General features: G+C 35.2%; 1 protein-coding gene across 1 annotated transcript; it reads right to left on the bottom strand.

The window, feature by feature from the left end:
* Nucleotides 1–777: 777 nt before the first annotated feature.
* LOC100255871 (DEAD-box ATP-dependent RNA helicase 28) lies at nt 778–21,717 on the bottom strand. Its single transcript, XM_002273407.5, has 19 exons — nt 21,289–21,717; nt 21,032–21,211; nt 20,890–20,958; nt 20,629–20,735; nt 13,158–13,236; nt 12,311–12,484; nt 9,872–10,020; nt 9,564–9,659; nt 8,831–8,933; nt 8,624–8,686; nt 8,115–8,176; nt 7,763–7,859; nt 5,646–5,764; nt 5,521–5,563; nt 5,167–5,268; nt 3,112–3,210; nt 2,925–3,011; nt 2,030–2,307; nt 778–1,206 (listed from the first exon to the last, which is right to left on the bottom strand). The coding sequence occupies exons 1-19, from the start codon at nt 21,562–21,564 to the stop codon at nt 1,191–1,193; spliced, it is 2,199 nt and encodes a 732-aa protein (XP_002273443.1). The 5' UTR covers nt 21,565–21,717; the 3' UTR covers nt 778–1,190.
* Nucleotides 21,718–22,430: the final 713 nt, after the last annotated feature.

Here is a 22,430-nt window from a genome sequence, read left to right as displayed (position 1 = left end):
TATATATATATTTCCTATCATCCATGCTCTAATAGAAAGATTCTGTACATGAAACAAAAATCATCACTATGAAGCTACAATAAATTTACCAAATCATAGATATTAAATGCCATTAATTACCTTAATACAAATAAATGTCAAAAAATGAATTTTTTTCTAATGATAAATGTTGGCAATCCACAATGTGAGGATCACATTTATATAGAGTTTTCAACTGCCAAAATTATCATTGTTGTGATAAATTTTTCGAATTCACCTTAATTAAAAATACATGAGATGCTATGAACTTTATTGAAATTTAATGTGATTAAATTGGCAATTAATTTTAACAAAATATATAGTTTTCCTATTACAAATGTTTTTATGGAAGCATTTGAACATTAAACTTAGATGTAATTTGGCTCAAGATAACTTCAGGGTTTTGGACAACCAAAATCAACATTGTACGGTATAGTAAATTTATTAGACAGTTATGATACAGACTATGAACTCACCCAATTGGAAAAATAATAATAATATGAATAATAACACAAAATGTGTTGAATTTACTTAAAATTAAATGAATCAATTTGGGCAAAAAAACAAATTATTTTCCTAGTGTGAAAGTACTTGAACGCATTGTGCATTTTCAATATTACATTTAAACACCCTATGAAATCTATTGTTTATTGAATGCTATTAGCTTTATTTGTAGTTAATTTGGCAAATAAATTAGTCTCCCATCATAAATGTTGTGGTATAATTCTTCCCCTAAATTATCTTATTCCAGAAAATATATGGCATCATAAATAATTCAAAATTCACTGATAATATGAAGAGATTACATTCAGGAGACACAAAATTCATGGGAACGAGTATGAGATAATAACCCAAATGTTTGAACAAATAATTCAAAATTCACCAATAATCAGATATGAAAAAATCTTGACTTCATAGAGTACAAACTTCAGGAGGAGTGTGATGAGGAACCCAGAACAAGGTGAAAATTGAGCCTAAACACCACATGGGAACCCAACTGACACTATCAGGTTTGGTTAGGATTGACCAGACTCGAGAATTTCAGGCTCAGAAGAATGTGTGATATATGGCTGAACAGGTCGCAGCAGTAGCGCCCACCAAATGTTCCATTGGACCCATTCCCTTTAAAGGTGATAATTTACAGCATCCGTAGGACCAAAAACTTGATACTGTTACTTGCGCTTGTATCTGCAAAACAAAACATGGAAAGTAAGGCAGTTTCACTTCAACAAGAAATGATCATTCCTAGACATATACATATATGATCAAGCAACCATTTCGGCTTCAATCTTTTTTCTCGAGAAAATCCTTCTTTCGTAATACATTGCAGCTAAGTTATTGGGATTTTTACCATGATCATTTAGAGCCAATAGGTTTTGGCTAGAAATACCAGGCTTTAATTTGTTGGTCTTCAAGACTACAATGGTGGAATAGGATTTATTTGAACAACTCAATTAGAGGCCACTTGCATATTAACTAGGAGTAGTAGCTGATAAAACTAAAAGGGCTAACAATAATGCAGGAGCCCTTCACCAAAAAGTGAAAACAGACCATAATAAGCAGATTCGTATACCACAGGGTACGATATGCAAGATCATGGATAGAGGCCATAAGCAAAGGACCAAACTGCCGTTAGTAAATTATCAGAAAGGATGATGGGGAGGCCTTCAGTATAGTGAAAGGAAGGAACATGAACTTTGTTTTATCAAATCCGCTTTGAGAAAATTTCTCTCTTTGCAGGAGCGCAAATAACGACCAATTACTCTTTATTAACTACCTATTTAGAAAAATAAAATGAATAAATAAGACTCCCCAGATTTGGATTTTGCAATGACTGAGAACCAATATAAAATCTTCTCTTGATAGGCACAAACAAAGATTAAAACCTAATTCTCTGACTCCCTTTGTTAGCTGACATGCATCCAAGATCTTGATTTTGATCTTTGAAGATAACCCATATGGACAGCACAATTAGAACTACAACAAAAAAGCGCTATAAATTTATTCGTACCGTGACTTGCTTTTAAATGAATTCTTGGACTTTTTCTTTCCAGCACCACGAATGCTTCTTTTCTGCTTTCTCTCACTCATGTCACTCTGGAACAGCTCCTGCATCTCTTCTGTCCTTGATTGATTTGTTTGAGAAGGCCGTTCTGATTTTTTATTGGCCTTCCTCCCAATCTTGCCAGCATCTTGTGCCTTCTTTACAGCCTTCACTGCTTTTGCCCGTCTATAACCTATGCCTACAAGTGAGATTCCAGCCTTTTCTTTCTTATTTTCCCTGCCCCCCTGCAATGTTTTTAGTATTGAATACTGTGAATCACCAAGCAACCAATATTACAAAAACCTAGACCTAATAAAATGAGAAATCACTTGAAACCAATGATTATAGGAATGCTTCAATAAATAAGGTTAGAGAACACATACACATCCAACAATAAAACATTCTTGATTCTCATATATTTAGATGTTGACTAATGAAAGCTTGACATCTGCACTATGACAATCCCGAGAGGAGGGGGGATGGGGGGTGGGCGCAAAAAAATTTGCCAAGGTGGCATATAGACAAGATGCATAATCTAAAATCCAATCTAGAAGACCCTGAATTGCAAATCTAGTAACATGCATCATAAAACTCCACAAATCAGAAGGGTGCACTACAATGTGACCAGCACAGAAATCGTAACCATCCATCTAGCACAATCCTCAAAATTGCACAAATAACATAAATAAAAAATCCAGAAAAGGCCCATAATCCATATTACAATAGGTAGGATTATCCAAATTAGCTAAATTCAGTTCTATTAGTCTAATAAATGGTCCAACCAAGAGCACTCAATATGCCACAATAAACTGCATTCATGTAAAGATAGATGCAAAACCCAGAAAAATGAAGAGAGGAATACTTCTTTTAACTTGTGAATTTGATTTTCATCCTCCAATCTCTCTCTAGCTGCTTCCAGTTTTCGCCGCTTCTTCCGTGGCAAATTTTTCTGCACAGTAAAAATCAGCCAAAAATGTATATCTTGTTAAAAGTACTTGATCCCAAAGGTTTCACTCAATAATATGACTCTGAGACAGGGCAATAAACACCTCTCGTTCTCTTTTCCTCTTTTCCTTCATTTTGAGGTCTTCAGCTTGTTGGGCACTGATTACATTATTCCCAGAACCATTTTCCTTTTCTAGAGAATCCTGTCACAAGGGAATGTAGATGCCAAGTCAGTTGCTAATTGAACTAATATCACTTTTTTTCTATAAAAAAAAAAGGGCAGTTTGAATTTTAAAATATAAAAAATAATTGCAGTTTGAAATCATAATGCAGGATTTCTCAAAGAAAACACTTGTTGGGACTAGTAGTAAAAATTTAAATTTTAAAATATAAAAAATAAAATAATTGCAAAGTAATCACCTAGAGAAACAGTGTTTAAAAAAATGAAAATACAAAATTGTGCCTTTTAGAATTTCAACAAAGGAAGCAACACAGTTTTGTTGGGAACAAATTGAATGGTGCAATGACAAGAAAATTGGAATGTGAGCTTTTAAAATTTTGAAAGCGTAATGACTCCATTAAGGATAACATGAATGGTTCAGTGAACACAAGAAAGACTCTTTTATTATGAAGGCCCAACAACATATAAGAAATCTTGTGATCAAAGAAACAGACTAAATAGATATTCAATAGGCCTTGCACAGCTTCAACAACAACCAAATATGTGTAGCCCTTATTTCAGACCAAAGGGGCTGGGAAACTCACCTTACGAGGGATTACAAATAAAAACATATGATAGATTGGTAAGCTAGAAAGAGTGCTCTTGACCAAAGTCAATCTCCCTCCTTTGGATAAATACTCTATTTTCCACAAGTAGTCTTTTCTAAAATTATTCCTCCGCTACATCTCAAACTCATAAAGATTTGAAAGAAGCTCCCAAAGGGAAGCCCAAATAAGAAGAGGGAGAGAGCCCACTTTACACCCCAACACCCTAGCCAAATCCTGAGAATTAGAAAGCTCCCCTATTGGGATCAACTTGCTTTTATCCAAATTAATTTTTAAACTAGAACTAACCTCAAACCACATGAAAGCCTAACTCAAGAACTCCAAATGCTCCTTATTTGAGTCACAAAAAACTTAAGGTGCCATCACAATAAAAGATGAGACACTACCATACTCACACCTTTCCCACTAGCCAAGAAGCCATCTAGAAAGCCCCTTTCCATTGCCCTCTTCAAAATACAGGAAGCACCTCCATAACTCCATTGCCATAATGAAAAGAAAAGAGAAAAGAGGGTCTCCCTGTCTTGGGCATCTAGAACTTTGGAAAAAACTTGTCAAGGTCCCATTAATCAAAACCGAAAAGTGAGCTCAAGAACACTTGATCCATCTTATCCACTTAGCCCCGAAACCCATTTTTTCCATGATTGCTAGTAATAAACCCTAATTCACAAGGTCATAAGCCCTTTCAATACCCATCTTGCATATTACCCCACTTTTTTAGCCTTGATGGCATCATTTGCTCCCTTAACAAAAGCGTGTTGGGTATTTGATATCACTTTCCCCACCACTCTTTTCAGTTTGTTAGCCAAAACTTTAGCTAGGAGCTTATAAAAGTCCCCCACCAAACTAATAGAACAAAAGTCCATCAGATCATCAGCACCCCTTTCTTAGGAATGAGCACAATAAAGGTGGTGTTTAAACTTCTCTCAAAGTAACCCAAGTCATGAAACTCCGCCCAGAAGCCCATTACTTCAATTTTGACAATGTTCCAACAAAATTGCCAAAAAGTCATTCTTAACAAACCTCTCCTATACTTGCTCAAAATTTATTGTTATCACTATTGACAAGTTTCTTAGGTCAATATATATTCTAAATAAACTCAACAGAAGTTATCACCAGTTCTAAACTGATAACAACCTAATCAACTTGGAAACAAATATAACTCAACAGAATCTCAATCCCAACCACTTGTGACCACCTATATATTCCTTTTTCAATATCCTGCTCTATTTGCCATATTCTCCTTCAAATCCTAGGCCATCATGTTTCTCACTGAAGAATATGGAAATGCCAACTCACAGACAAAACATATACAACATTATATATAGACTTACAAATGAATACAAATAAACAACAATGGTGCAATATGAAATTACCTTTGCTGCCTTTGCCACAGACTTCTTCTCCTTTTCTGTTGCAAACCAGGTTCTTTTAGGGCGTGAGTAGATATCATCCTTATGGGCAATCATGTTTTCAGCCTGGAAAAGTCATGGGAGCATTTAATATTTTACTAAAGATCAAAGCTTAAGCATAAGATTGTTTTTATAAATAAAACTGATTCCATGGCTACAAAATATAAAAATAAGAACAAACATAATCCATGACATTTGTACTGGAAATGGTATGACAATAATCTTCCAGATAATGCCATGAACAGATATCATGGAGAAAAGTCATCTACATAATACAACCGTTCCATGAGGAGAACGGATAAGAGACTAGTGTCAAACCTTTGTTGCTTCCATTTCAGCTTTTCTGAGGATTCTCTCTTCCCTGCACAAATCCAAAACTTGTAATTTAAATACAAAACAGTAAAATTAGTGGAAACAACTTGACAATGAAATACAATAAAAACCTCTCTTCCTGGAGAATGGCAGCAACTTGATCTTCCATTTGTTCAATCATATGAGACCACTTAATTATAGATTGCTCTGCAACAATTCGGCTCCTCAGCTTTGAACCAGCTCTCTTCACCTGTTACATCGATTAAAGGAAGCTCTTGAGGCCTGCCTCAAATGGCAAGGGGTTTGGGGGTGGGGTGGAGGAGGTTCCCAGTTCAATTTCATTAACACCAAATAAATAAACAGTCTAGCTTAGGGAAATTCATAGTGCATCATTTCAAATTTCACCTTCCTCAGCAGCTAACAAGCAGTTTTCAATATATTTCTTCACAGTTTCATTTTTTATTCAGAGTCTAAAAAAATCGATGAAACATAAGGGATGTAGACTAGTTCTCAGACTGACAAAAATTCAACTAATCAAATCAATCTCACAAGAGGCAAGATCAAACAACAAAAAGTTAAGGACCTGGTTTAGGGCCAACATTTAAGGTTTTATGGAGTGTATAACAACATGAGAAGAATAGAAAAAAGATCAGAATAGAAGACAATGAAGAGGAAAAATACTTATGTAGTTCCACTAAAAAATTTCCACATGCTACCTAAACCCATGAGTAAATTTTTTTTATAGTCAAAGAAAGAATATAAGTGCCTAATAGAAGGGAATGAAAAGATATGGCATTGTATACAAAGGCGCCAAAAGGCCAAACAATGCTAAGGGGAAGCACAAAAAACAACTCCCTCCCCTCACTTAGAGCTCACTGAACCCATAAGTAAATGCCCCTACATTCATAAGAAATGTATCTGCATTTCTCTCAAGAGAGAATTCGTGCTGTTAGAACATGGGGACTCCTTGTGGGGCCGGTCTGCAAAAACACCAGTTTCCTCATTTGGGCCATTAAGTGGCTAAAACATAAATTGCTTCTCTAGGAAGGATGATACCAAGGCATCCATAGAGGTCATAAACAGACTTTGTGGCTTAGTAGTATCTCCTAGCTCCCAACTAGCGGAAAGTTGACGGTTCTATTGTTGGGATGGTGGAAGGCATAGCCATAGGGTTCTCGTGTAGTAGAGGTGTCAAAATGGGTTGGGCCGCCTAGTTTGGCTCATGGCCTAGCATGACAAAAGATCAGGGCTGGGCTAGGCCGGCCTGACCCAATTACCATAGCAGGTCATGTTGGGCCTAAGGGTACAACCCATCGTGTCGGCCCACTTGGCCCGTTCAAATATCCCTTTTTGTTTTTTTCTTTTTATATGTCAAATGTTATAAACATCCTTTTCAATAACTATATAACGGCTAGTTTAAAGGGTAAATAAGTAAATCAATAACTACAGTGATGCAATTCTCACTTTTTTCCCCTCTTTTTTCATGTAATTTGTTGAAATATTCAATAAAAGAATTATATTTAAATTTCTTTTATATCCCAACATTTTAAATTCGTTGTTACTACGATCAACAACAAATTCAAATATGATTTTTTTTTCTATTTTTAAAACCAAAATTTTAAAATTTCTACAAATTTTACAATTATAAAGTTGATAAATATATATATATAAAGGTATAATTATTTAAGATGTTTAAAATAACAACCCACTAGGGTAGCCCAGTTGGTCAAGGCAAACACTAGGAAGAATGGTCCCAATAAGTGACACATGGTCCTGAATTCGAATCCTACCCTGAATTTACCTGATGCTAGTTGTTGCAGGGTGATCAGCACCCCAAGGTTTGGGTCCTCATGGAGAGTCCTAAGGGTTTGGCCATGGAAGGTTCCTCGGTTATAAAAAAATAAATAATAAATAAATAAATAATAATAATAATAATAAAATATTTATAAAAAAAAAAAAGAAATTCCACTTAATAATGAAAAATTTTCTAACTCCATAGAATGACTTGAAAAAACAAATTAAATATTAACAAAATAAGGTGGCCCACTAGCACAACACGACACAACACAATTGGCCTATGGGCTCATGGGTCGTGTCGGGCCGCCTATTTGGTTTGCACGGTCTAGCATGACACGATGCGATTTTCAACTGACACCTCTATCATGTAGCGTTGCCAAAATTTATAAAAAGAAAAAATGAAAGCCTAAGAAATAGATTTGTGGAGAAACTAAGAAAATATGATGCTTACTATAGATTTCAAGAGAGATCTATCATTATCAGTTACAAATGTAACAGCATATCCTTCTCTACCAGCCCTTGCTGTACGACCAACACGATGAACGTAACTGCAAAAATGAGAACAAAAGAAAAAAATAAAGAAATATAAGAACCACTCAAATGCACAGAGTATGACCATTGAACACTCTTATTATATAAGCTGAAAGCTAATAATGAAGCAACATCACTGAAAAAACTGGGTATGCATGCAAAATAGGGGTATGCACATCAACATAACGAATAAATGCAAACAAGTAAATCATTGTTTTAGCAACATATTTAAAAAAACGAAGGAAAAAGGGAAAAAAAGTTAATAAATTTACCTGGTAAGATCACGAGGACATGCATAGTTTATAACTGTTTGAACACCAATTATGTCAAGTCCCTACAGAGAGGCACCAAAAGGTGAGATCTCACCAAAAAAAAAAAAAACATGGTTTATTTTCATCCATTTTATACTGCTGAACTCCTTGTGTATGTCCATGAGAAAAAAAAAAAAAACTTTGATTGGTACTTGTGCCCTAGGCCCCCTCCCTGCAAACCCAAAGCGGAGATAGATACATGCATGGACAAAAACATAATTCTTTCTTCTTCTTCTTCTTTTCTTTCTTTCTTTCTTCTTCATTTTTTTTTTTTTTTTTTTTTTTTTTAAACCTTTTCCAGGTATGGGAAATGTGAGGATAGAAAGCAGGGTATAAATATTATTCATCTACAAACAATTCCCCTTTTTGTCCTCATATTTCATTTTGTTGAAGATTCATCAACAAACAAATTTGGAGAATGATGTACATATAGAAAAATATTCAGGGCATGAACTAAAGTATATCCTTACACGAGCGGCAACATCTGTTGCAATCAAAAAATCAACTTGCTGCTTCCTGAAAAGTTCCAAAGCCTAGCTCAATAAGAAAGGAAGGCAAAGCAAACTTCAATTAGCATTAAATTCACTTTTAGTACCAAATTATAGCACCAAATTTTGGAAAATAGGTATTGTTAAGAACCAAGCATCCAAGCCAAATGAAAGAGTCAAGAAACTCACATCAAGACGCTGGACTTGTGTAAGATTTCCATGAAGCTCAGCAGCCTTAAAGCCAGCCAATCCAAACAAAATCTTCAACCTATGTGCAGCTTGTTTGGTTCCACTGCCAACAAAATGCAAAATCAGTACACTGAAAGCCCAAAATCCATATCAGCAGAAAAGGACAGAATATTAATGATAAATAACCAAACAGAAGTACTTTGACTTAACAAACTTCCTTAAATCATACTTTAATTCTAATTTACAAGTTGCAGGTAGGTAGGTGCCCTCTTTATTAACTCAACTAGTCAAGACATGGCTTCTGATAGAATAGAAATGCAGAATGCTTGAAACTGAAGATGTGACTTCAATTTGATATTTGTGGATGGTAATTGATATTACAATCACAACCCTAGAAACCTCAGCTCCATGAAAATGTAAACAAAAAACACCACAGAAACAAGATGGAATAGAGATGTGGAGTGCAAAAGAAATCAAGATGTAATTTTTTATTGACAGTGATTATGGAAAGGTTTCATCTTCCTAAACAATTCTAACAACCCCAAACCACAAGTTTGAACAAACACCATCCCTTTAATATTCATCACATTGTTATATTCAGGTCAAAAGTGATCCACAATTCTAGATACCTCTTCATCTTTCAAAATAAATTTACATATCCCATAACACAAAAACCAAAAAGTTTCACCACTTCATGAAGCTAATAACTTTGACTTGTATTGAAATAAAAAACCTGAAGATAATCGCTTTTGCTGTGAAGGTCTTGGAGCACAACGCAAGAAGAACTGCCTCCTGATTTACTTCTCTCATTCGCCGTATCCGTACCACCCTACAATAGAGCAACTATAAGTCTGATAGTTGGATCAAAGCTGGTTAAGGTAAAAACTGGACATAAATATAAAAATGATTCACATTATATTTTTTAGAAAAAGGCAATTCAGATTAATGTGCATATTTAAGACAAAAGTAAATTACAACGTAATGAATATTGCTAAAACAAGTCTGAGTCACTAGTAAATGTGCAAGGTCAATTAGAATTACTCTTCTGTCAATGTTGCTGGCCGTTTCGTGGATGGATCAGCAGCAAGGCGCATTGGTTTGGTCATAGAAAGCTTGACTAGCTCATCAACTTCTTCAGTCATCGTAGCTGAAAATAGCATGGTCTGCCTCCGTTTAGGACATAAGCGAACCTGCAAAGTACCGAACCTTGCATTAAAACAAAGAAACAACCAGACACGTGTTTGTTCTTCTTCATTTCCTCTTCAGCTAGAAAAGCCCTGCAGTTAAAAATTATCTGGGCAGTGCACTCTGAAAATTTTGAAAGTGACATGATACAAAAATTCACACAAGAACCATTGATTCCCATGCCAAAATTTTACCATTCTTTTCCTTTTTACCCTGGCGTCTTATCTTATCTATATCTCAAGTCTTATGACTCAGCCAATGGGACACTTCAAAATGAATGAATTAACCATTTACATGGAACCTATCAAACAGGTGCACATGTCCCACACACCTATTCTTAAATAGGCATCCAATAATCAACTTTGACAACAAAAGAAGGAAAAGCATAGTTCACTAGAAGTTTTGTAGGACAACTTATTAATTTGTTCTTTGATCACAAACTATTAGAATAAGTGAAAATAGGCATGACCAGCACACTATAGTGAACACATGTAAATATCATCTTGTCCAAGGGTAAATACAACAAACTTATACATTTGATAATCTAACCATCTCATATATCCAAAAATCTGGAAATTTAGGCATTTGACACCAAGATACAAACTCAACATTTGTGCCTAGCCCATGTAACAGAGTTGTGCTCGCTTATATTTTAACCACAATTTCCCAAATGCAAACATTGTGGCTACACATGTGCATGTATTTGCAGATTTATTGTTAAAATATGCATATATCTTCAACCTTACCAATATCTAGAGACACCCATATAGAATGAAACACGTGAAAAATTTTGTTTTAAAAGGCTATTGAGGTTCGACTCAAGGCGAGACTATGCAAATTAGTCTCGAGGCCATAGCCTTAGTACAAGGTAATCAAGGCTTAAGCCTCAGCCTGTTGAAGCTTATAGCCTTAAGGCTATCGAGCCTTAAACCTCAAATATTCAAAAAGGTTTTAGTGGTTTTGGGGCCTTTATAGACATTTTGTATGGTTTTATAAGAGGTTTAAGCTTCAATATTTATTGGTTTTAATGATTTGCACTTTTACAAGGTTTAGGTGTGGATTTACAAGTTTTTTCATGTATCCAAGACTAGGGTTAAACCCTCTAAAATATAAGGGCTTATTTTATTTGGTTACCAATTAACCCTTTAAATGGAAAGGAAAGATGAGATTGAGAAGAAGAAATAAAGGGATTATTGGTCACTACAGCGGCTAAGCTTATATATAGTCATTATGTTATTATTAATAGAGAAAGGAAAAAAGATTCCTTAATAGAGCAATTGGATATAATTATACTTCATTGGAGGATCCTAATAGTGATGGCAATGGTAGTTTTAAAGATTATTTGATAAAGCCATGAGAGAGAATTGGATTTTAGACGAGACAAGAGAAATGAAAATATAAACTATAATGATAAACAAGTAATTTGATTATTATGAATTGTACAGTTTTCTTATTATTAAATTCTCCAATGACTTTTTTAGAATTTTCTGATTTCTGATATTTTTTTCTTTAGCATTATTATTATTGTTGTTGTTGTTGTTTAAGTTGAAGCTTACACCTTGTTCCACCTCAAGGCTAACACTTCGCCTCATTTGGATAAAACGCCTTAAGACTGCCTTTAGCTTTTAAAACATTGGTCATAGGTCAATACCAAAAGGGTGCAACATGCTTTTCTTCTAATACATTTTTTATGTAAATAAATGTATGCTCCACCCAACACATTGATGGACACAGGTGAAGTCACCATTCAGCCAAAAGATTGATTTTCAAAATTAATCCCAATCCTTAAACTTCACATTTCAAAATCAATCTAATCTTTGAAATATCTTCTATCTTTTGGATCCATGAGAAACTTGGGTGGTTAAGTTTTAGGTGGAGATCAGAAATAAGAGGAGGATGAAGAGGTTACAATTCCAAAGATGTGATCTTAGATCTCACAAAGAAGAAGAGAGGTTGGGAAAAGCAATGCCTGAAGTTAGAAGTAGACTGGGTTGAAGGTGAGTGAACATAGAAGTCAAGTGTATTGAAATGTGATAGGTATAAATAGCAACATCTCTAAGTCAACCATTAATGGGAATAAGAATCCAAAAATCCAATATGTCAAATCACTATTGCATGTTTACTAGTTAAACATGAAAAAGGGTAGTTACTCTGTATGTTAACTGAAACATGCCTTGGATGTGAACCCTTTGGCATAAATTGTTTATTTACCATTGCCTAGTGCATCTAATATATTAAAAAAAACCAAAGCAAAATAAAACAAAACAAAAACAAACAAATGGGGACAAAAGATACCAGTTCACGAATTTCAGCATTAAATCCAAGCTCCAGAAGGCGATCTGCCTCATCAAGGATTAGAACTGCAAGATCTTCCAAATCCACAGACATGGAATTGCGTAAATGATCTATCATCCGTCCCGGGGTAGCCACAACAACATCAGGCATTGATCTCAAAGCTGTCTCTTGCATCTAAAGTAAATGTGCCATCACCATAACAATTTTGATGCAAACAAAACAAGTAAAAAGGTTAATTATATGATGAAGAGGCAATCAACACTTTCAAAATAAATGAACCATCCGAGAAGCACTTTGCATTAGCAGCAATAAATTTCAGTAACTAAAATTCCATCTGCTTTTGCTCCACATTATGCCCTTTAAGAGAAAACAATTAGTACAGTAACTCAGGTTTTTTCTATGTAACAGTAACAGATTTTAGGCTTTTCCACCATGTCCATGTTGAGATGAAATGTAACTGAATAACAGCTGTGAAATATGCTTCTTAGCTCAAAGCTAATGCAAACATGTGTCTTCATTAATCCATCAGAACTTTTTTCTTGAATGTTCAGAATACTGGAATTTGTTAAATACTCACAAAAACAAAAGGTCAAAATGGGAAGATAGCTGAAATTTGCCATTCACAAATTATTCAGATCAAGTATTTCGTGAATGACAAATTTCAGCTATCTTCCCATTTTGACCTTTTGTTTTTATTCGGATCAAGGTGGTAGAGTAGATCAGTTTTTAACTGTAACAGAAAATAGGGAATTGCAAGGAGCATCATATCAAGAAAATGAGTGTAGCACAAAAACTGGGTGTATAACAAGTTAAGCAATTAAGAAAAAAAAACCTTTAAAAACCAAACCTTTGATGAAAGCCCTCCAACTATCAGGCAACATCGGATATCAGTAAATTGAGCGAGTTTTTCCATCATACTATGGACCCTGTAACATAATTGAAACATAAAATGAAATTTTTATCGGTCACTAAATAAAGGAATTAATAAAGGCAAGCCAAGTGGAAAACAAATGGTATATTGCGAACATAATCTCCAAAAAGGATTTCCTCCAAAAATGTATTTGGGGCCTTCCATGAATGAGAAGATGTAATGGGCCATTCTACAGCGCAAAAATAATAATTGATTTATTTCCCAATGAAGCACAAAAACATAAATGGAAAAATTGTTAACATACCTACATTGCATAACTTTGATTTTGTAAATTTCTGTTCCTTACATAATATGCTTTTCCGTCTAACTTATCCTAAGATCCTCACATTCTGAGCATTTCTTCACATGCCTAATTTAATTCACCCTTAGTCTAGACTTCCCATCCAACATTATGATTGACAACCAAGACTCTGAAAGCTACCTATGATTTTTAATCTCAAATCGATGTGCTTGTCCCATAAAAATTAGAAAGAACCAGTCAAATTGGCAACACTAGACATGGATTCCAATGTGTTGAAGCATCTTTCAAAGGATCAAGAGCTTATATTTTTCCTGACATGGTTGGACAGTAAATTACCAATCAGTTCTCCAAAAACAATGCATTAGCATGGCCAGCCCCTCTATTCTTCTTTCTTAAAATATCATTTCCCATCTATATTACATGGTTTCCGTATGGGTGAATGTGTGACAAGATGTTTGATCCTTCACATCTCAAATTCTACAATATAGGAACTCAACCAAAAAATGATACGAATGGTTCTTGGATGTGACAAAGTAAAGGAAAAAATCAATTAGAAGTAAAAAAGTAATATATCTTTCATATATATATATATATATATACACACACACACACATATAAAAAGAAAGAAAGAAAGAAAAATCACTTTCTTTTCTATTTTATCCTTAATTTAAAAAGAAAAAAATCAAAATAGTGAACATCCAAAGCAAAATAAGAACATCCGACAATAATCCCACACCCACCCCTACTTATATCATGTAAGCATGGATACATTGGAAGAAGTTGAAGAGTCCAGGTATCACAGTTCTCCACTACCAATGGTGTTAAATAGAATTATCTGTTTAAGGGAATCTGCCTAACTTGACATATAACTCCAATTGCACAAAAGCAAATGAAACATAACTTGCTTGTTGACCCTTATAAACTTATGAAAATTGACCAGTTTTAAAGTGTGTCAGTGATACTAAAACCTCATAGCATGAAAGTCATACACATGCAACCATATAGAAGTAATTTAAACGTCAAGCTCAATCCTTAAATAGTGTTTGGCAAGGAGATCATAAATGCATACAAGAAGAAACATGCCCTACAAATTCCAAGAAGATAAAAGGGAAGAACCATTTAGAAATATCACACACAAACATTATGCACAAAAGATCCAAATTTAAGAAATAAACTTAACTATAAACCATAAACTACATTTTTTTAAAATATATATAAAATATATATGTATATATATATACACGTTTTTTAAATTTTATCTAGTACCATTCATACAATATCAAGCATGAAAAGATATTTAGAAAAGATTTAACATAACTGAATAGAATAACTCCGATTTAGAAGGTTATGTTTTTTATAATTTATATACTATACTTTCCATCCTACTTATCCTAAGATCCTTACATTCTAAGCACAATTTCACACACCTAATTTAATTCACCCAAGTCTTCTTAGACAACATTACAATTTTTAATCTCACAAAGATGTACTTGTCCCATAACAATCAGAAAGACCCAACTGAATTGACAACCCAAAGATGAATTCCAATTTGTTGAAGCATTTCTCAAAGGGTTTAGAGTTTATATTTTTTCCTGACATGGTTAAATAGTCAATTACCAATAAAGTTTGAAATATCGGTAAACACGGATATATTGGTACTTGGATTTTACGAATATATCGGAAATATCGAAGAAATATTGGTGGATATTTTGACAAAAATATCAATTGAATAGAAATAGTTCAAAATTTATGAAAATGTTTAGAAAACTTTCAAAATATGATAAAATAAGGAAGAATACACACATTAAAATTATTTTGTAAGTGTAATTAACATAAGTATTATTAAAAATAATATTTATCAAATTTTTTTTAGAAAAAATTATCTTAAATTCCTTTGATATATTTATATTCATTTATTTTAAAAATCAAAAATTACTTTTATTAAAACATATTTTATTACATTTTAAATATAAAATTAAATCCCCTTTAAGATTTATATAAAATATTTTATTTAAGATTTGCTTTCTAAAATTTTATTATTTGTGGTGACAACTTTTTGCTATTGATATTAATTTATTAAAATAATTAAAAAATTATATTAATAATTTATCTTATCAAATTAATTTTAACTTATAAAATATCAGAACTTCATTATTAATTTTTTATATTTTAGTAATTTTTGAATAAATTTATATTTTTAATATTTTAAATAACTACATTTAAAATTAAATAAATTAAAAGGATAAATATAAAAAAAATTAAAAATGAAATGATACTAATTTTTTAAAAATAAGATTAATGAAATAAATGATGATAAATTTACTGTTAAAAATATAATTTATTTAATCCAAATGCATTCAATAATGTAAAATAAATGATGATTTTTTAAATATTTATATTTTTTATTTAATTATAAATGATATAAAAAATATTTGTTAAGAATATTTTTTTTTTTTTTTTTTTTTATAGATAAGCACAAATATATTAATGGGCAAAAGGCCACAAAACATACAGGGAGTATACATAGCAGCCTAGAACAAAAACGCAAAAAACAAGCAACCTCACCCAGCTTTAAGTGGTTGCTAGCCACTCCAAAAAGCCTAAGAGCGAAGAAGACTTCTCTCCAATATACACCCTAGCCCAACTTCACAAATTACATACAAAAGAATTTTTGAGTTTCTGTATAGCTAAAGATCCCCCCTAAAAGTTAATCTATTCCTTTCCTTCCATACCGTCCAAAAAATACACAACGGGATGGAATTTTAGATTTTTTTCCTTTTATTCCCCACAAAAGAGTCCCTCCACCCTAACAAGGGCAAGGACGATCTCCCAGAGGACCCTTACCACTATACAGTGTAAAAGAATGTGATTTACATTTTCCTATTCACAACCACACAAAAAACAGTAGTTAGGGAGCTGCCATCCCCGTTTTTTAAGCCTATCCAAAGTGAGAATCTTCCCCCACGTGGCTTCCCAAGCAAAAAAAGCAATTCTGGTTGGGACCTTATCCACCCAAATGCATTTAATCGGGAAGGCGCAGGCATTGGGAACAACCAGCAAATTATAAGCATCCTTAACCCCAAAAATGTCATGACCCCCTCCTTTCCATAACACTGAGTCCTCCTCTGAAGATATCCTGAAGTCCCACAACATATTAAGCAAGTTTCTTATCAAGTCCAGCTCCCAATCATTAAAATCTCTATAAAATCTGAGATTCCAACCTCCTTGACCAAGGCTTGAGTCCCACACTTCATTGACCGTTGCATTCCTATGGACTGCCAAGGCAAATAACTGGGGGAAAGTTTGGGACAGCGCCGCGTTGCCACACCACTGATCAGTCCAGAATTTAACTCTAGTCCCTTTCCCCACCTTAAACTTTATGCTATCCCAGCACCAGTTTGACTCCTTCATAATCTCCTTCCAAACCCCCACTACAAAGTCCCGCGGGCTTCCTTAGTCCTCCACCCAAAGCCTTCCTGACCATATTTCACCCCAATCACCATCTTCCAAAGATTGTCCTTTTCAAAGGCAAATCTCCAGATCTATTTACCCAGCAAGGCTTTGTTCAAGGGATCAATCTTCCAAATGCCTAGGTCACCCTTCTCCTTTTGTGTGCACACCACCTCCCAATTAATTAAGTGGACTTTCCTCTCCAATCTACCCCCTCCTCAAAGAAAGTCTCTTTGTAATTTTTCGAGCCTTTTTGCAACACTCTTGGGCATTCGAAAGAGGGACAGATTGTAAATAGGCATGCTGGCCAGTGTGCTCTTAATTAGGGTGATATGCCCACCCTTAGATATATATTGTCTTTTCCACTAGGCTAATCTTCTCCTCATTCTCTCTTCCACCCCATCCCACATAGAAATAGCTTTGTGATGGGCTCCAAGGGACAGCCCCAAGTAAACAGTGGGCAGAGACCCCACTTTGCACCCAAGCTCCACTGCCATTTCCTCAATCTCTTCAACCTCACCAACCGGAATTAAGACGCTCTTAGCTAGGTTAATTCTTAGATCGAAAGACGCCTCAAACCAAGCCAAAATCCAGCTTAAAGCGGTTAGTTGCTCTTTCCTAACTTCGTAAAAAATGACTGTATCATCAGCAAAAAGAAGGTGGGAGACAATCAGCTCCACTCCCCCTTTCCCCCGAAGTCTACAGCCAGACAAGAAGCCCCCATCAACCACCCTTCTTATAAGAGTGCTTAGCACTTCCATGCCCAAGACGAAGAGATACGGAGAAAGAGGATCTCTTTTTCACAGTCCCTTGGAATTCGGGAAGAAGCCTGCAGGCACCCCATTGACCAGGACTGAAAATTTGGTAGTTGAGATGCACCACCAAATCCACTCCATCCACCAAGACCCAAAGCCCATTTTAAGCAAAACCTTCATGAGAAATTCCAGTTGATGCTGTCATAGGTTTTTTCTATGTCCAATTTTCAAATTAGCCCTTTCTCTTTTCTTTTGTGCCAGAAGTCAATCACCTCATTGGCAATAAGCGAAGCATCCAAAATCTGTTTGCCCCTCACAAAGGCATTTTGGTCCCCAAAAACCACCTTTTCCAAAACCTTTGTCAGCCTATTTGCCAGCACTTTGGCCAAAAGCTTGTACAATCCCCCTAACAGACTGATTGGCTAGAAATCCCCTAGGTCTTCAGCACCTCCTTTCTTAGGGATGAGGACCAAGAAGGTAGTATTAAGGCTTTTGGAAAAAGATCTTTGATCATAAAACTCTTTAAACAAGTCCACAATCTCCTCCTTCACAAACTCCCAACATGTTTGCCAAAAGGCCACTGTGAACCCATCTGGGCCTGGAGCTTTATCACCATTCATTTCCATTAGGGCAGAGTGTATTTCCTCTTCAGTGAAAGGCAGCTCCAAGACTTCAGCTTCACGGGAGTTAGGGCGATTGAGCTGCAACCCCTCAATATCAGCTCTCCAGCCTAGCTCTTCTGAGAGCAAATGCTGAAAAGCATTCACAATCCCCTCCCTCACCTCCTGATCCTCAGTCATCCACACCTCATTAATTTTAATTCTATCCAGGGAATTATTCCTTTGGTGGGCATTTGTCATCCGATGAAAGAAGCTTGTGTTCCTATCCCCTTCCTTAAGCCATAGCTCCCTTGACAATTGTCTCCAGTGGATCTCTTCCATTAAAACCCACTTTTTAAATGATTCCTTGGCTTCTTTTTTCAGCTCTGTTTCTCCTTCAGAAAGACTCCTCTCACTTTCCACCCCATCCCAGTACTCAACTTGTTGAAGAGCTGAGTTTTTATTAGCTTCCAACTTACCAAACACCTCCCTATTCCACACTTTGATTTTTTGCTTCAGTTCCTTCATTTTAGTGGCTAATTTGAAACTAGCCCTCCTTCTCACCTCACACCCCTGCCACCATCCCCGAAGAAGGTCCTTGAAACCATCAACTTTAAGCCACATACTTTCAAACCTAAAAGTGGAAGGGCCCCGCCTTAACCCACCCCCCATCAACAAGATAGGAAAGTGATCTGAGGTAGGTCTGGGCAACCTGCTTTGGATGACCCCATTGAAATGATCAAGCCAATTCTGGGTCACTAGGAAGCTATTCAGTCTGGCCCAAGCCTGATTATTCCTCCCCCCATTCTAGGTAAGCACACCCCCTTGCAAAGGAAGATCAATGATCTCTAACTCGTCAACAATCTGGGCAAACCTTCTCATTGCACCAGTTAGCCTTCCCTGATTACTCCTTTCTCTCTGGGAGAGAATAACATTGAAGTCACCCCCTAAACACCAAGGATCATCCCAAATGCCTCTAATCGCCCCTAGCTCCTCCCACATACACTTATAATGATAGTTTTTATACTTTTAATAATCAATTAAATAAAGTTTAAAATAAAATGATTAGAATTAATTTATTAAAATATTCTTTTGATAGTAGACTTTAATATATTGAAGCTTATGCATATATATTAACGTAGGTGAAGTCATCCTAGTGGTAACTAGCCTTGAAGGCTTGGGTTCGAAGCTTTAACAATTTTAAGCATTAGCGTGGGTTGACCGTCTTCTTGCGCGTGTTGACTAGCCACAAGACATCTCTTGCGCATGTTGACTAGCCAAAAAATCAGGAAATTTCCCAAAAAATGAGCAAAAAAACCGATAAAAGCCAAAATATCGGCGGTATTTTTGATAAATGGATGAAATATCCCTCGTTTGATAATCGGTAGCAAATATCCTATCGAAGCTCGCCGATAACCGAAATATCGGCAAAATTTCGCCAAGTTATTCTGATATTTCAATCATTGATTACCAATCCATTCTCCAAATCCAATGCCTGGGCATGGCTGGCCCCTTTACTCTTTGTTCTTATGATATTATTCTCCATCTATTTTACATGGGTTCAGGTATGGATGCAAGTGGTTGACTAGGTGTTTGATCCTTCGCAGCACAAGTTTTAAGATATGAATGAAAAATGATCGTGAATGGTACTTGAACATGAAAAAAAACAATCAATTAGAAGTCACCTATAAGAAAAAAATAATAGATCTTTAATATCTATACGTAGAGAGAGAGAGAGAGAGAGAGAGAACTTTCTTCTCTATTTTATTCTTATTTCTGAAAAAGAAGAAAAAAATCAAAATAGTGAATATACAAAGCAAAATATGATGATCCAACAATGATCTAACACTCACAACTTTGTTACATTGTATAGTATGTCAGGCAAAGTTGAAAAGTCCAGGCATCAAAGTTCTCCATTAACAGTACTGTTAAATAGTATTGTCTGTTTAAAGGAATCTGAAAAACTGCACATACAACTCCAATTGCACAAAAGTAAATGAAACATAACTTGCTTGTTGGCCCTAATTAACTTATTAAAATCGACCGGTTTTAAAGTGTGACAGCAGCACTGTGATACCAAAATTACATAGCATGAAAATAAAATACATACAACCATACAGAAGTCATTCGAATTGTCAAGCCCAATTCTTAAATAGTGTCTGGCAAGGAGATCATACATGCATACAAGAAAAACATGTTCTACAAATTCCATAGCAGATAAAAGGTAATAACCATGTTGAAATACCACACACAAACAATATGCACAAGAGATCCACATTTATGAAATAAACTTAATTATAAACAAAAAAACTATAGTATAACTTGGACAAAATAACACTTACTGAACAGCCAACTCTCTGGTTGGAGTAAGAACAAGGACCCTGATTGCTTGCACACGTTTTGGACGGAACAATAACCTCTCTAATGTAGGTAAGGAAAAGGCAGCCGTCTGTGTAAAGGAGCAATCCCAAATCATTATTTTCACAGAACCGATAACTAGAGAAGGTTTCAGTTTTTCAGCTTGCCCATTAGTAAAATCAACTCGTTTTCATAGTAGTACATTATAGAGTCAATTACACAAGCACCCAAGACGCACAACATACCTTGCCAGAGCCAGTAATGGCGCTCCCACAAATATCTCGCCCAGTTAAAGCTATTGGTATGCAGGCTGCCTACAAATAAAACCCTAGAATTCAATAATTGCAAAATTAAGATACATGACTGAAATATAGGTGCAATGAATACCTGAATTGGGGTGGGTTTAGTGTATCCCAAAGCTTCGCAAGCTCGAAGCAACGGTCGAGAGAGGTTAAGCTCCAAGAACGAATTGGCATGAAAAGAAGCTCCATCAGCAGGAGCAAAGAAGGACTTGCGGTCACCGCCGACACTGGCCGCCTCGTCAGCGTCTTCGGGCGTATAATCCTCCTGAAGAATCAAACCGATAATAAAGTCCGTAAAGAAAGCGCAATCTGTACGATGAACGCAGAGAGAAAAAGGTTTACTTGGTGGTCAGATTCGGATTCGGAGCTATCGTCTTGGTTGGGGATTGGGAGACGACGTTGCTCAAGCGCTTTGGAGATCTTGAAATCGACTGAGGTTGTGCTTCGACGAGCGTGTTCTTCGGCAACAGTCTCGGAGTATGAAGCGAAGTCCCATGGAGATTGAGAGGCGGTCTGTGCTGCTCCTTCTCCTTCTCCTTCTTCTTCTTCTTCATCCTCGTCAGGTTCGTACTCGGGTTCTTCGTCGCTGGGGACTTCGAATACGAAACTTGAATCCATGGGATGAGAGAAACGGGAAAACCACGGACGCTGCTCCGAGGGAGGCAGAGAAAGGGTTTTAGAATTTGGTTTCAGGGTTTAAGACGGTTGTTTGCTTGTAACTCGGATGCGCAACTAGATGGTGGTGAAACCTAAACGACGCCGTCTTTCTCGCAACGCTGTCGTTTTGAAATAGATATTGTCATCACTTTCCTTGGAACAAATATTTGCGGAAAATTAAATCCAATAAATCAAAATAGAAAAAAATAATTGAATTAAATTCATTTTCTTTACCCTGTTTGAGGGGTTCAGTACAATTGTGGCTTCGGATACATCAAATCAGTATCTCAATGGGTTTACATTTACAAATTTAGGGTTTTGATTAAATATCATTTTAAATATTCTTAAGCAATGATAAGAAATCGTGTAACTCATTTACAAGGAATATTTTCAATTTCAATTTAAAAACATTTTTTATAATACTAAATATTTATAATAAATTAATATAATCTTATTTTGATTCCCCATCAAAGGTGATAATGGAACGATTTTTTTTTTTAAAACGATAATAAAAATAAAATAATTATAATTTTAAAGATAAATAAATAAATAATATTAATTATAATTGAATTTTCACATAGTCTTATTGATTACTACTCAAAAATTGCATATTTTAGATAATCAAATTGAAGAGAACAAATAAAGTTGATGATGATCCAAATGGACAATGAAAGAAGTAATGCAATTGGTTTGGATCGGGATTTGGAGGTAGTTGAAGTGGAATCAAGATAAAGAAATGGAAGAAATGACAAAAAGGAGTTAAAAACTATGTTTTTCAATTTCGCATGAACATGCGAAAAATTCACACAGTCGTGCGAATTGGACCA

Source organism: Vitis vinifera, chromosome 18, assembly GCF_030704535.1.
Source record: "Vitis vinifera cultivar Pinot Noir 40024 chromosome 18, ASM3070453v1".
In the NCBI taxonomy this organism is placed as follows: Eukaryota; Viridiplantae; Streptophyta; class Magnoliopsida; order Vitales; family Vitaceae; genus Vitis; species Vitis vinifera.
The sequence above is the reverse complement of the archived record's forward strand: the minus strand, read 5'-3'. Positions and strand labels throughout refer to the sequence as shown.

Bases quoted from the DNA above. Each gene is read 5' to 3' on its own strand.
- LOC100255871 (XM_002273407.5), bottom strand. From the start codon at position 21,564: ATGGATTCAAGTTTCGTATTCGAAGTCCCCAGCGACGAAGAACCCGAG. The intron at 21,212-21,288 runs GTAAACCTTTTT...TTGATTCTTCAG, and splicing joins AATCCGAATCTGACCACCAA to GAGGATTATACGCCCGAAGA. The intron at 20,959-21,031 runs GTATTCATTGCA...TTTTATTTGTAG, and splicing joins CTAAACCCACCCCAATTCAG to GCAGCCTGCATACCAATAGC.